Source organism: Typha latifolia, chromosome 5, assembly GCF_019914945.1.
Source record: "Typha latifolia isolate L0001 chromosome 5, TyphaL0001v2, whole genome shotgun sequence".
Lineage (NCBI taxonomy): Eukaryota > Viridiplantae > Streptophyta > Magnoliopsida > Poales > Typhaceae > Typha > Typha latifolia.
The window spans coordinates 12,467,785-12,483,728 of record NC_133090.1 but is presented as its reverse complement, the minus strand read 5'-3'; the positions used below and the strand labels follow the sequence as shown (position 1 = coordinate 12,483,728).

At 35.0% G+C, this 15,944-nt stretch overlaps 2 protein-coding genes across 2 annotated transcripts; both read left to right on the top strand.

Moving 5' to 3' along the window:
* Window positions 1–689: 689 nt before the first annotated feature.
* LOC140789886 (uncharacterized) lies at window positions 690–5,679 on the top strand. The gene is made up of 5 exons (XM_073139774.1): window positions 690–825; window positions 2,788–2,953; window positions 4,008–4,059; window positions 4,148–4,214; window positions 5,388–5,679. The coding sequence occupies exons 2-5, from the start codon at window positions 2,798–2,800 to the stop codon at window positions 5,476–5,478; spliced, it is 366 nt and encodes a 121-aa protein (XP_072995875.1). The 5' UTR covers window positions 690–825; window positions 2,788–2,797; the 3' UTR covers window positions 5,479–5,679.
* Window positions 5,680–9,335: 3,656 nt separating this feature from the next.
* LOC140787926 (leucine-rich repeat receptor protein kinase HPCA1-like) lies at window positions 9,336–15,533 on the top strand. The gene is made up of 19 exons (XM_073136962.1): window positions 9,336–9,758; window positions 10,141–10,264; window positions 10,344–10,415; window positions 10,729–10,803; window positions 10,905–10,976; window positions 11,059–11,220; window positions 11,372–11,446; window positions 11,525–11,596; window positions 11,713–11,784; window positions 12,160–12,228; window positions 12,319–12,393; window positions 12,481–12,552; window positions 12,705–12,839; window positions 12,942–13,414; window positions 13,494–13,649; window positions 13,862–14,001; window positions 14,103–14,322; window positions 14,418–14,653; window positions 14,768–15,533. Exons 1-19 carry the CDS (start codon window positions 9,674–9,676, stop codon window positions 15,269–15,271), a joined length of 2,889 nt encoding a protein of 962 aa, XP_072993063.1. The 5' UTR covers window positions 9,336–9,673; the 3' UTR covers window positions 15,272–15,533.
* Window positions 15,534–15,944: the final 411 nt, after the last annotated feature.

Here is a 15,944-nt window from a genome sequence, read left to right as displayed (position 1 = left end):
CTTGGAACAATCTAATACATGGAAGAATGTGTATAGAATAATAAGATCACAGATTTCACTACTATAGCTATCAGATGTAGCAGAATAAGTAGTAGAGTCTTCGAACTAATCTTAAGATCCACACGGTGTAAAAGAGAGACAGTGGTTAATGACCTTTTCAGCTTTTCTTAATAGTTACTCCTTTATCTTTTCTGGTTCAACTTTGGAAATGACTTCATTGTGATTTAAAAGGGGAAAAAAAGTAAGTATGATGCATTTATTAGTTAGAGAATGATTACTTTTTTAAGGTTGATAAAAGTAGCACCACGCTTAGCAAATAATCAAATGTTTAATAAAAATAAATAAATAAATATATATATATATATAATGAGTCTCTGAGTGTGTTTTTATGGTTATCAAAGTCGGATTGAATTAATTAATAAAACTTTATATTAGTTATTTAAATATATATATATATTTAAATAGTGATCTGACTTATTGAGCAGGTGGTTCGGTTCTAAAACATATGGTGTTTTTATTGTTTAATGCAGTAAACCCCACTGTGTCTTATTGGAATCTATATTATAAAATAAACGATCATTAATTATATACGACGCTGTTTTGGTTGAATAAAGGAATCGGCGTCGGATCCAACACAATCACGGTTTCTCTCCCGAGTACTCTGCGGACTTCGTCTTTCTGGCTTAGGTCGTTGACGAGTTTGGTCTTGCTGCCTCGTTCCACGGTCAACTACTTTGACGAGCCTTAATATCCTATAGAACGACGTCTCGCGCTGCCGCCTCCGATCTATTCTTCGCCCTGATAGTGTGAGAAGCTGCGAACGAGGTATGCTCGCGGCTTGCAATATTTGGATAGTTATCCTACCATTCGGCTTGGATTAAAATAAAATGTGAACATTATTCCTTTAATACTGTACACTATATGGTTGGATCGAACCATAGATTTGCTTGATTTGTGCTGGCTAATCTTTTTCTTTGTTATGTCTCCTCATTTTGAAATCTTTGGATGAGTGTTCTTATGTCACAGATCGACTAGGATTTATTAGCGCATTTTTTGCGCGTTAGGATTTTTCAGATCTATAAATTCAGATAAGATCAAGCACGATTTGCCATCGTTTAGGGTTTATCTCCGTGTTAAGGATGCTTTAGGTCCTGCTGCTTCTAAATGAGAAGGGGAAAAGGGCAAAATTTTAAAACCTAGCCGACTCTGCTGCACAAAATTACAGCGTCGGCTGGCATTCCGTGTCTCCAATGGTTGATCGTGGCATACGTGGTGTTGTCTGCTTGAGTATTGCTGTACAATTTCATGTATGTTTGGTTCTTCAGAAAATTGTGGTCATACAGTACCAGTGCGTAAGACTACGGCAGCAATGGAAGTATTTTTTGGTATGTCATGAGTTAAAATTTTCTATCCCTTGATTAATCATACTTGAATAACTACTCATTTAGTTAGTGTATAGCAGAGGAAATATTTTGTTTAGTGTGGCAATCCTACTTCGGAGTATCGAAGGAACCTTGTAACTGCACTCACTTTCCAAACCCTTCAACTTTACTGTTGATGCCAATGCCTAGATAATAGCCATTCATGCTTCTCCTTCAGGCAACTAAACTTTAGTACTTTTACTTGTGATAGTTCATTTATTAAAATGATATGAATAGTAACCAAAATTTATTTTGTTGCTAGCAAAAATCATTTCTTCTGGTTTATAAAGATCAACATCTGTATTATCTAAAATTTCTTTTGACTATTCACAACCAGTAATAATTCGAATGTTGCTATATGCTATCCGACCTAATGCTTGCAATGTGACACAGCAGTCTGTTGGTGGAGATCTGAGCCCTTCCAGTTAGATGAGTAAGCTGGAAGATATAATACCATTTATTGAGATTTTTTCGGACATTTGGAATTTCAGTAACTTCTAGTAATGGAAAACATGTATTTGTTACATTGTTTAATTGTTCATTAATCACTTATCTTAAAATTCCCTTCACCATCCTCCTTCAGCCCCAAGGTCTCTAGGCATCATCAGGCAACTTTCTAGGAACTAAGTGCCTAGAATACTTGGTAGTTTTATAGCAACCTAGATGCTTCTTTCTTCTGAATCACTTAGGTACTAACTGATTTAGCCATCTTCTATGAAATCCCTGTAGCCATTGCCTTGCCAACCAGCCACTTGCTCAGATTGTGCTGGTGGCACAGATATTCTTGGATGAAATAAGTCAAATAAGTAAAGACTTGCAATGAGGAGAAGAAAATGTCCTTTGAAGACATGGTGCCTTCCCATAATATTTGCAAATACTGTTTGGTTTGGCAGGTTCTCTTTTTAGTAGTGATTGTCAAAAAGACTTGATGAAATGATACAAAGTTGTATAATTCTGTCCTATTGATCGATTTTGCCTTTTGTTATGTTTATATTTTATAGATTATTTAGATGTTTATTCAATTTTGGCCAAATATAACACTAATTAGTAAGTCTCTTGAAATTATTTTCTGAGTTCTTTGAATTGACTATTCTCGTCTGCTCTTTTCTTGAGATAACAAATCTTGTAAATCAGTCCTGGTTTAAGTTCTATGATATTTCTCTGCAATGACATCTGAATTCTGTTATTTTGGGAATGACTGCAGTTTTAAGTGAGGCCTGCCTTATGATAATTGGCTGAAAAATTGTGTGTTTGCCTTCCAGTATTATCACTGTGATGTCTGAAGTTTTGAAGTGTCAGTACAAGCTTCTGTTATCATAGCATACATCCTTGACAGTTCCTTTGTCTTTTGGCTTGCATTTTGTAGGCTTGAGTCCATGGCAACTCCCGGCAGATCCATGCTGTACTCACTACTTCTGTTTGCCATTATTCTCTCACTACTTGAGATGTACAGAGAGAAATTGGCATCATCTGAGTTATTGACAATTTTTGGTGGTTTCCTTAGCTCTCTTCTATTCCTTATGATGCTAACTGTAAGTTCTATAGTTTGCTTAGTTGGCATTTTGTTTGATATACATGCAGCTAATTGTTCATTAATAGTGCGGTGATGCTTCATTTATTTCTTTTACCACTGGAAGTTACTATAGTTCATGCCAAGTTGCTAACTATTTGATCTAGAATAATTTAATTCTTATCTCTTCCTAAGGTCATCTATACTTGTTGCTGTGTCTTTAAAATGAAAACTCATTTTGCCAGCTTTTAACTCTTCTTAAAATAAGCAAACTCTTGTACTAATAGAGATCAATTTCCTTACCATAAGAAATCCACTTTTTTGTTTATTACTTTATTTATTTTTAATTAATTGGAATTATGACCAACTGTGAGTTGATTAAGCTTCTTGGGATGGCATATTTTTGGTAGAAGAACTCACAAAATGTAGAAATTATGCATGTTTTAATTGGTCTTATTTTTTGACTCTTGCTGAGTATCTTAATTTAGAGTGATCTCCTTATCTAGAAGGTTACTTAGATCTCAAATGATAATTCTTATTAGAGAAAGGTTTTCAATTCTTTTGATCCATATACACTTATTGGCCAATATTTTACTTTTAGCCACTCTTGGGAGTCATTTACATGGTCTTCATGGAATGAGCTCTGAGGAATAGACATGTTTGATGAGGAATGATAAGTGGACTTATTCATCGAAATTATCTTGATAAATGAAATTAATAAAATTTTATTACATATGTAGCTTTTATTGCCAGAAGTTGGAATATTAGAGCATTTCTCAATAAGTGATTTAATTGTAGAATTTGTTTAAGGGACACAAGATAAATCAACAAGCAGGAAACTAAGCCTGAGATGAATTAAAGATCAAGAAGTCTATTAAATAAATGTATATATGGACAAACTGTTTTCAACTTTTCATTCCTTTTGGGATGAGCTGGACATTAGTTGCAGTAAGTTACAGTAGATTGAGTAGACTTGCACTTCGCTAGGACCATATTACTATGTTAGGCTGTTGTCACTAATAAAGCAAAGAAGAACACTTGTTAGTAAGACGTGTCATCTCCGGCACATTTTGCAGGTCACTGGTAACTATCAAGAATCATGTGGCACAAGAACTGGATGGGGTGCTGGTAAGTATGATGCTGCTCACATTGTTGTGGTCATCAATTTCTATCTTTCTCTGGCTATGCTATTGACATGTTCCTGTTTTTCCTGCAGTTGTTTTGGCAGAAATTGTTGCTCTTATTGCCGCTAGCACAGTTCATCGTGTTTGTATCACTACATGGTATCATTTGTGTTATTTATCTTGTAATATTTTAAAGTCATTCTGATTTGATAGTTTTTGAAGTTCAGAGCACATCTTGGTTATTTTTCTCCTGTAAAAGCTGATATGGTTCGATGCACAAGATAAAATATAGAGGGGAAACCAAGAAGTGCACATCTTGTCAGTTTAGATGAAGAAGGATATATTTTTTAGTGGTGTACATTATAGATGGGAGAAAGAAATTGCTGGTTTTGATGCCCCTTTTTTGGGGGAAAAAGGAAGAAAATCAATATGAAATCTTCATTGGTTTTGGGCTCACAGTTATAGCCTAAACGTTGTCCATATAGCTAAAATAGTCCTAAACTATCCATAATAGATTCTAGATCATAACTTACTATACTGTTCTGCATCTGATTCAGATTGGTTTTCTTTCATGTTAGGCGTGTTTTAAGTCCATCATTTGCTTACAAATACTTGTCATTAAGATGGTGAAGCTAGTATATTATTGAACAAAATAGCACTTTTAAGTTCACTCGAGCTATGTGCTTCTCATTGCGATTGATTATTAAATTGGAGGTGCATTTGTATTTGATCGCATTAAATCTTACTAAAATTGTGATTCTTGCAGTTACATAGAAGGTGCTATACCACTTTTAATCTGCAGTCACTATCATTTATACACAAGGTTTTGAGTTTCTAAAAGCATATGTATTCAAATATTTGTTGAGGTGATCTTAGAGGACTGACATTTTGGTGAAAAATGATCTCGAACTCCCTAAAATGGATCCGAACGGAATTGATCCAAGATCCCATAATCTTAAGTTTTTGGGTGCTTCAGTTTATAACCATCAACCAAAAGAAACTGTTTCAGCTGAGCAGATAAGGCACCTCATGAAATGGCTCAGTTTTGCGAAGCTAATATGAATTATGAAGACCCCTAATTTTGTGGTTCTATGCTATGTAATAAAATATGCAGTTTCAGTTGCAAGTGTGCACTTGCCATTTATCCTATCTTAATCATGTAGTTATTTTTGTCTGGATATGCAACAAAATATGATTATCAATAGCGATGTTGTGTCTGTTGCCAAGAGTGTGTCTTGTGTGGTATTTTAAATGCTCCCTAGCTCTTCTCTCATGGTTGAGCTTGTGTATTTGTTGAATTTAATGCTCTTCCCTTGATTTCCTCCTTTGCAGTTTTCTTTTTTCTGCTGGACTTCTCTACGAGGTCGACAAGCTCTCAGGGATGACACTTGCGAAAAGTGAATCAAGGGCGAGGCGGTACTAAAATTAATGTCAGAACCATATCTTTCTTTCCTGGAGAGTTATACCTATGCAAAGCAGGGGACTTTGACGAGATTAAACTGTTCCATTGTGCATCAGATTCAGATGTTAGTTAGAATATTCAACTTTCATAACAATGTTTCACCTGCTTCACTCGAGTAAGTTTTGTATTATTATGTTAATCATATTTGGAACGTTTTGCTACTGTGCTGGTTTTTGATTTTGGTGTCTACTCTTGAGGGTTGACCAAGTAGGGCAATCTACTTCATTCACAAACACAAAAGAGAACTCTACACCTATCTTTCTTTAGTCATATTTGGAACGTTTCCCCAGGTTTTCGATTTGGTGTCTACTTTTGAGGGTTGACCAAATAGGGCAATCTACTTCGTTGACAAACAAAAAAAAGAGAACTCCACACCTATGTTTCTTTTGATCAATTAATACTGCAGTGCTTGTAATTTGAATATCATTCTCTAGGATCATGCCACATACCTTAGTTGTGGATTTTTTTCACCCTGCAACCAGAGTTGTAGAGAATCCATTCTAGACGTCAATTGGATGGATTTGGTCAAAATTCTGCTATCAGTTGATTAATTTGACTATCTCTTGCTGTTTCCAGAGGTGTGCGGATAGATCATCTCAGATTTAAATATCTTATCCTTGTATTGTCCCCTTCTCTTCGGATAGAAAGGGCACGAGGGTTGAATTATTCGGCCACTTGGATAATTCATATGATGAGATGAGTCATTGCTTAGCATTTGAATATATATATATATATAATCTTTAGAAAAAGGAAGTATTAAAAACATCTCATTGTTGAATCATTTTCATAAATCCTTGCCACCCTGGATATTGTTATCCAACCAAAGCAAATGCTCATAATTGTGCTGCAAATTGTACAACTTGCATTAATAATAGATAACTCCAACGATAAGAGCATACTATAATTTATTTATTTATTCTCCTGGTATATAATGAAGAAGTCTACTAACATGAGCTGATATAAATTGGTCATCGCCGTCAAAAAATGAGCAAATAATTAATTGGTCAAATGTATTAAATTATTTTTAATATGGAAAACGTTTCGAATTTCTATTGGGCTCTCCCTGTGGAGGCCAGAAGACCTCCTCCTCGTTTGAAATATCTAATTGATGACCTAATATTAAAAATAAAATTAAAAAGGTTAACTTATGGACGAAATCTCTTTATAATGGAAGTTTGATTTTAAACCATATCTTATCAACAAAAGTTCGAGTCAGCTGGTTCCAATTTTATTTAGTTTCTTTCTCTTGGGACTGTGCAACTTCTAAATTAAAAAATTAAAAAAATTAAAAAAAAATTTCACAAAATGTGTGGGTATATTTGTTCGGCGAAAGATGCCTCGCTGGTGGACACCGCTCTGGCATTTAATTTTTGCCGTCTTTCATGGACTGGCTGACCTTTTGTACCCTCGAAATATCTGGGGACTTTTAAGAAAATAAACACTGAATTTTGTAACATTATCTAAAATAACTATGAGATAGCAATCGGATTGGATTAGTGGAGTTCTGTTTGAGTGTGATCAAATCATAAAAAATATGACTTATTTATTAAATAGGTCGAAATTTTTAAATACACTGATTTATTAAATGGATTATACGAGATAAAATAAATTATTTAAATTTATAAACATATTTATTTAAATATTGTATAGATTTTTTTACGAATTATAAACTTTTTGTATATTATAAATAAATTATAATAATTAGTTCTCATATAATAAACATATCAAGTTGTCGCAAAGAATGGAGATAATAAACAAGAATATAATATGTTTATGCCTCGAAGCCGATTAAACTAAATCTATTTAAAACCCGAGTTATTGTGTCGAATTACAGTTAATTTTTGTCGCCCATAAATTTATGGGACCAACCAACGATTATGTCTGATAATTAGATCAGTTATTTAAATAAATATTATAAAATACAGGAGTCCATTTTAGATGAGAGAGAAAAGAGGAGTAGGAACAAACTACAACTTACCAATAAAACTTTGAGGAAGTTTAGTCTAAGTATACACACTTCGCTATATTCTAACCCTTTCATTTATTATTGGATCCTTCACCTTTGGGGAGCCTTTGACTTCCGTGATAACATCACAGCAGCCAACAAGACGTGCAAGAAATCGTGATCATCACGTGCTCATTCGTGTCTTTGCCCAATTCTCCCAGTAGACAGCTTCCACCAATCTCTCAAAATATTATTTTTATTCAACTTTTTTTTTAATCAAATATTATCCGTGAAAGCCCACAGAAAATAATTAAGAAACAGTTTATTAACATTCATGAATATAAAGCAAACGAATTTGAAACACAAAATAAATTTAAAGTAGAGTGATGATTCGTAAACATTTGAAAACAGTATAAAAAAAGAGCTAAATTTAAATATTAAAATGAGTTTATTTTACCGTAGTTCTGAATAAAATGTTTAACAGTTAAGGATTTTAGTTATAACTACAGTAAAATAATTTTTTTTAACATTCAAAGTTAGAGTTGATTAATTTTGATAAATAAATTAAAAAGTAAATTTATTTTGGTCAAAAATTCTAAATTTTTTGCCACTTGGTTCGTACCTTTACAGTACATATGATAAGGACCAGAGATTTCATTATAAAAAAAGAAAAAAAGAAAAAAGAAAAAAAGACAAGGACAAGAGGATAGCGAACTTAATGTGGATGCTTCTTGATGGCTTCCCATTTATTAGTTCATTTAAAATTCAATAGATTTAGGAATAATTAAACATAGATTCTTCAGACTTTTACCGAATCTCACCCACATTCATGTTTCCTAACATATTAACTTTATAAAACCTGGGGAGTACCTAATTTATTAATTTTTGTTTTATTGAAACATATGGTGCTGAGTGTCACGTAATTAATATTAGATGCTCTAAGAATTATTTTACTATTAGTTTTAGAAGAAAAAATAAAGAAAAGTTGGTTAATATCTTTTAAAAAACTTATAGAGATAAGAGATACTAAATAATTGAAAGAGTTAAAGGTTCATACAAAATAAATAAAGATATATATGAAAATAGTAGTAGTTGATTTTTCTATATATATATATATATATTCCAGACCAGGCCAAGGCATATTAGAATATTATATGAGATATAACCATAAAAAAGTCCAAAAGAGCAGGCCTGGCTTTCTGGCTTTTGGGGACTAGAGATTAAATAGCTGTACATTTTAATCAAAAAAAAAAGAAAAAAAGAAGAAGATATACATGGGCATGGGATAAGTATCTGTGAAGAATTATTCTATCTTTTAATTTGATGCATTCTTTTTCTATATAGCTCGAATTGTGGTCTTAAACTCTTATTAAAGCTTTTGTTGGTCTTAAAGTCAACAAGAAGAAAGTTAGCATCAGATAGCTACTGAATACTGATATATAGCAAAAGTTAAGAAAATAACAAACGTACCTCTATCAAAGTTTGACAATGGATGAGGATTAAATTAAGATCTTGTTTAGTTTCTCGATACAAAAATATCCAGATATGGGCAAATTAGTCCAGAGTTAAAACTTGTTATGAATAATTTTATCCCATGCATCTAATGTCTTTCTCTATCAAAAACTTTATGACCTCTTAGTAAACTCTTTTTGAAGCTTCCCAATTGATCCCAGTGTCAGAGTTACCAAAGCTTTGACTTCGTCTTCTGGTAGGCATATACATCTCCTCAAATGAATCGCCCCAAGTGACCAATCTTTCCGATCAAAGAAAGGGACTAAATTAAAGAAATGATAGAGAAGACCAATTCCATTCCACAAAGCACCCAACTACTCCCTTTAACTATATTACACCAAGCAGGGGCTAAAAGAGAAGCATTGATATATAGAACTAGTAGTGTTTCTCAGAACAATTCAAACAACCTGTGCCACTTTGTGGGCAGCATTAGTTTATTCTTTCTCTCTTCTTGTTCACATCCAACTACTTCTCTATGACCATCTTGTATTTGGGATGAATGAGCCAAGAAAGTAGGAATGCAACCTATAGATAAAGCTTGTTGATTGGCTTCTGGTTGACTTCTGATTGAGTTCTTGATCCAAGAAGGATCCTTGGTGGTGTTATTAGTGTTCTGAAGAAGTAGAAAGATCGCAAATTGAGGGAAGAAATCTAGTAGTTTTTTGTTTGGGGGGTGTTCTTTATCGCCGTTGTTCCGGCATGGTGGATCTCCGGCGGCTCCTGCTGTTCTTGGTGTTCTTAGCCGGACTTCGCGCTGGCTTCTGCCAAACCAATTCTCAAGATGGTAATTCTCTTAATTGCCACTCCTTTTTCATGTGAAACTTCTATTCATTTTTTTTTAAAATATTTTGTTCTTTTAGGATAAATAACAAGAAAGAGGATCACCATTTAAGATGAAATTTATATTCTCTTGATATGTCACTGGGTTTTATACTCTCAAAGATTTCATTCAACAACTGCGATAAATCAGACATGTTGTTTTCTGTGCTATAATTGCTTATAGATGCATCTAAGAGGACAAGAAAATGGTTTAATTTCACTCCACCAATCTCAAGGATTTGTTACAAAAGATGTCGCCTTTGGAAAGAAAAACTGTGTCAGTAGCTGTTGTTATCTTCGATCAGAAACTTTATTGGACTTAACCATTGTCTGAAAAATGACTGCAGCTGCTGCACTACAATCTCTCTCGAGTCAATGGCAAAATTTGCCGTCGAGCTGGGGACAGTCGAACGACCCCTGTGGTACGCCATGGGATGGAATTATATGCAGCAATGGGAGAGTAACATCATTGTGAGTACTTAAATATTTGCCTCATAATAATATGTTCATTTTTCATGCCACTCTACTTAGGGCTTTGAAATTTTTACAGGCGGATGTCAACCATGAGTATCAAAGGACAATTAAGCGGCGACATAGGCCAACTCACCGAATTGGTGTACTTGTAAGTTTTTCTCTTGTGATCCAATAATATCTTGATCATATGATGGTTACCGAGTCTGAAAGTCTATAGAAATAGACAACTAGTTCGTCAACCAAGTTGTTCAATTTCTCCTATTTAGTAAAGCTTATAGCATGGAGATTCCAGGACAGACAATTGGAAAACTAGTTTATTGAGCTCTCTCTCTCTCTCTCTCTATGCATTCCTAAGTTTTAACAACTAAATACTGGTGAAATGACAAGTTTGAGATCATCTGATCATAGAAAGAAAGGATTTGGATTCTATATTAACTTATTAAGCATTTGCACTTTTGCAGGGACTTGTCCTTCAATCCTGAGCTTGGCGGTTCACTAACATCAAAAATTGGAAACCTAAAGCAGCTTACAACACTGTAAGTTTAGCAGCATTATGACAATACTTACCAATCATTCTAGCAGAAAATTCTAATGATAAAGCTGACCTGATTGAAATTCTTCATTATTATTTCTTCAGGATCTTGGCTGGTTGCAGCTTTAGTGGTACCATTCCACAAGAACTAGGCAATTTAGCAAAGCTTTCATTCATGTAAGCATTACTTATTTGAACTTTTAACTAGATAGAATGCACTCAACAAGCTGAAAGAAAACCAAGCAACATTCTTTTGCAGGGCACTGAATTCAAATCGGTTCACCGGTAAACTACCTGCTAGTCTTGGTCTGCTCTCAAATCTCTTGTGGTTTGATGTGGCAGATAATCAGCTGACTGGAAGTCTCCCGATTTCATCATCCACGTCACCGGGTTTTGACCAACTTGTCAATACTCAGCACTTGTGAGTACTTCTAATTCTAGTTTCTTCATCATCCCTCCAGAAGATGAGGAAGAACATATACCGATTTATGTTGTCTTGAGAAATTAAACCAATTAAAAGCTACTCAGCTTACATTCTCACGAGTGATTCCTTTCTCTATGGTGCTCTATAGTCATTTCAACAAGAACAACTTATCAGGTCCAATTCCAGAACAACTTTTCAGCTCTAATATGACTCTTATACACATGTAAGCTGTTACTACAGGCATTCTATCTCTCACTTTTAGCTTTCCAGATCATCTGATGCATTTGGTCTACTTTGGCAGATTATTCGATGGCAATCAATTTACTGGACCAATTCCTAACTCTATAGGACTTGTGAAAACACTTGAAGTTCTGTGAGTATATTTTTGCTCCATATTGTTACAATTTTCTGTTCATATTTTAGAAATTCTCAATCCATTAATTTCAATAGAGAGGAGATGTATGACAATTTTTTTTCCTATTGTAACAGTCGGCTCGACCGCAATCTCCTGAATGGCTCGATTCCTACCAATATCACCAACTTGACTGACCTTAATGAACTGTAAGTGATAGATACCGGTAAACAAGCAACAAAGTTCTAGTAGTAAGTGATTCAGATATTATCTAGATCTAGTTAGATATTTTAACTCACAAACTCAAGCTAGTATAGAATGGTGGTGGTTTTCATATTATAATGTTCCACCTCACCATTTCATTTCTGAGCTTATGATATTTTTTTAGGTCTAAGAAGTGGACTTGACTTAAATCGATAAAGATTCTTATATTTTAAACAATATATGAGCCTAACAAAATTCGAATTCAGGACTTCTACTCTAATACCATATTAACTCACTAATTATTCTAGAAATTTAAGATATTGGAGAATGATAATTTTTACATTTTATATTCTAACAATACGTAACTTGCATCTTTTCAGGAACTTAGCAAATAACAAGCTTAGTGGACCAGTACCAAATTTGAGCGGATTAGTCAATCTCAATTATGTGTAAGAAATCCTATAAATTTCTGCTAATTATAAAGCTGATGGTTTATATTATATTAATGATAAATGGCAATGCCTTTCTTTGAGATACAGGGATTTGAGTAACAACACTTTCAATGGTTCGCCGGCTCCAGCCTGGTTCTCGACACTAACATCTATAAGAACCATGTGAGTTCTCCAAAAATAACCATAGAAAGTTTCAAGATTTGTCTCATATGATATGCAATTTAAGATTTTGTTACTGGTGGATACCAGAGTAATGGAGAACAGTATGCTTTCCGGTCAAGTCCCAGAAAAGTTGTTTGCCCTCCCTCAGCTGCAGCAAGTGTATGTCTCTTGCAACAATTTTTATTGATCAGAATCTATGCTAAAACATATCTTCGTATATAGTTATTAGAGATTAGTTAATACTTATGAACTTTTCAATTAGTGTAAGCAAATCTAGCAATCATGTATCCTATTGTTGTGATTACTTGCAGGACATTGAAACGCAATGCATTCAATGGTACACTTAATATGAGCGGTGACATCAGTCCACAGTTACAAAGTGTGGACTTACAAACTAATCAAATTATTGCAGCCAATATCGCTTCAAGCTACAAGAATACTATAATGTAAGTTTGTATAACATTCTAAACACATGATAGTTACATAGCTTTTTCCTTTTTTCATGTCCTCATCTTCAAGGCTCTTTTCTGATTATTTATCCCCTGCAGTCTTGTAGATAATCCTGTGTGTCTTGATGCGGAATTCGCAGCAAGTGGCAACTACTGTACCATCCAGAAGAATCCAGTACCACCATATTCTACTAGTCTAGACAAATGCGTCTCCAAATCGTGTTCCAGTGGGAGTCTCAACCCTCAGAGTTGTGACTGCACCAATCCTTACCAGGGGATGATGATTTTCAGGGCACCCTTCTTCTCTGACTTGACGAACAGCACATTGTTCAAAGAACTTGAGTCAACCCTCTGGACAAAACTTAGCCTTAGTCCGGGTTATGTTTACATTTCAGACCTCCACTTCAACAGTGATAAATATCTGGAATTGCAACTGAAACTCTTCCCATCCACTGGATTGTACTTCAATCGGTCAGAGATTCAAAGAATTGGTTATGATTTCAGCAGCCAAACTTACAAGCCTCCACCTATTTTTGGACCATATTTTTTTATCGGTACTCCATACTTCCAAGGTAATCATTACATCAGTTTCTTGATATAAGATTTCAACCAACTTTGTTCTGGAAGTCTGATGAAGAGCATATATCGCAGACGGGACTAGTGGAAAATCCTCAATGTCTACAGGAGCTATAGTTGGAATAGTAGCTGCTTGCGCCATTCTCCTTATTGGACTCATCGTGATAGGATTATATGCTTTACGACAAAAGAGAAGAGCTGAAAGAGCACGGGAACAGGCCGATCCTTTTGGTAATTAGCTCACCATACAACCACATACAGATTCAAGTCATGGATTACTAGTTTTGTGTGCCAGGCATAAATGCTACGGTTCTAATGGAGTCTATTCACCTGTTAAATTAATCATTCTGAACTCTTACTGAATAGCAAATACATTATCCAATAATATAGACAAGAAACATGGAAAGGACTGATCATCCTCTGTGATTATATGCAAACTGCAGCTTCATGGGGAGGTCTTGGTAAAGATACTGGGGAAGCACCGAAACTGAAAGGAGCAAGATGGTTTCCTTTCGACGAGGTAAAGAAGTGCACCAACAATTTCTCCGAAGGTAATGAAATAGGATCTGGAGGCTTTGGAAAGGTAAGCCAGCTGATAAGCCATTGTAACTACCAATTGAATAAAGTTTGACAGAGTGGCTGGTCTCATGACTTGCATGTCTCTCTCTCTCTCTTTCTCCTCAGGTATATAGAGGAATGCTATCAAATGGGCAAATGGTTGCTATAAAGCGAGCACAACAAGGATCCATGCAAGGTGGACTTGAGTTCAAAACTGAGATAGAGTTGATGTCCAGGGTCCACCACAAGAACCTTGTAAGCCTTGTAGGTTTCTGCTTTGAACAAGGGGAGCAGATGTTGGTTTATGAATACATTCCTAATGGCACATTAAGGGAGAACTTGATTGGTAGGTAGTTTGTTATCACGTTAGAAGACTCTTACTCCATTATCTTGAGTTCTACCTAATACAATTTATCCTTATGCTATCACCGTGAACTGCAGGAAGAGGTGGCATGCAATTGGACTGGAAGAAGAGACTTAAGATAGCTCTAGGCTCAGCTAGAGGATTAGCTTATCTTCACGAACTTGCTGATCCACCAATTATCCATAGAGATGTCAAGTCTACCAATATCCTATTGGACGATAGCTTAAGTGCAAAGGTTGCAGATTTTGGTCTTTCAAAACTACTAACAGACAGTCAGAAAGGTCATGTTTCTACTCAAGTCAAAGGAACCTTGGTGAGTATTCCTAATTTATCATTGATGCATAGAATACTGTTTTATGGAATTCATATGTGCTGGAAAAAAAGAGGTTTTTGTACTTAATTTTTCATTCTGATCCATCTTTTACAGGGATATCTGGATCCTGAGTATTACATGACTCAACAGCTCTCAGATAAGAGTGATGTCTATAGTTTTGGTGTTGTAATGCTAGAGATGATTTCTGCAAGGCAACCGATTGAGAAGGGCAAGTACATTGTTCGCGAAGTGCGAGCGGTGATTGATAAGTATGATCAGGAGTATTATGGCCTCAGGGACATAATTGATCCTGTCATTAGAAACCACGCAAAGCTTATAGGTTTCAGGAGGTTTGTGCAGTTGGCAATGGAATGCGTCGAAGAATCTGCAGCGGACCGTCCTACAATGAATGAGGTGGTGAAGGAGCTTGAGATCATGTTGCAGAATGAGGGTGTCAGCACAACATCAAATTCAGCATCTTCATCTGCTACAGATTACGGGATCACAAAGGGTCCTCCTCGCCATCCATACGAGGATCAGTTGCTACAACGGAAAGAAGAAAGTAGCAGTGCATTTGATTATAGTGGTGGCTACTCTGCAAAAATCGAACCAAAATAATCCATTATTCTTTGATTATTGTTTGCTTTTGTGAGTATAGTTTTTGGTGCATAGATTCTTTGAAATTAGAATACAATCACTGTTGTACTTTACAGTTCGAGAAGATTCTTTTCTTTGCTATTTTCATCTTCCAGAGAGACCCAAGTGTGTGCTATTATTCTATATGTATACACATTTTATTGATGTAGGATAGTAGAAGTTTCTGCTTCGTGGAAGCCTCAAATAAGATCATTCACAACAGCATACGAATTGTTAGTTCAAAGATTTTTATGTTCTCTATCTTTTCCATCAGTTTTATTGTATCTTTTCTCATGATAAGAGTTGCTTTCTTCTGATTAATAAGAGATGATAGATAATCTTAATGAAAATTGTATGTGATGTTTGTCCAGGAATTCATTGCTGAAGGGCAAGTTGAAATCGAACTTTTTCCCTTGTTCCAAACCTCATAGATAAATACCATGCTAGTTTTACTGACAAATCTATCTTTAAACTTCTCGGGCTCATGTTGGTTGGAGTTTCACTGGTAATATTCAGTACTAAGCAACATTTGTTTTTCTTTTTTTTGTGCAAAGGACTAGGCAACTATTTTTTTTTCAGAGGACCAGGCAAATTAATACCTCTCATAATTCTGGTAACGAAAAATTTGTCGAGTTTCAGAAATCTCCAAGAAAAG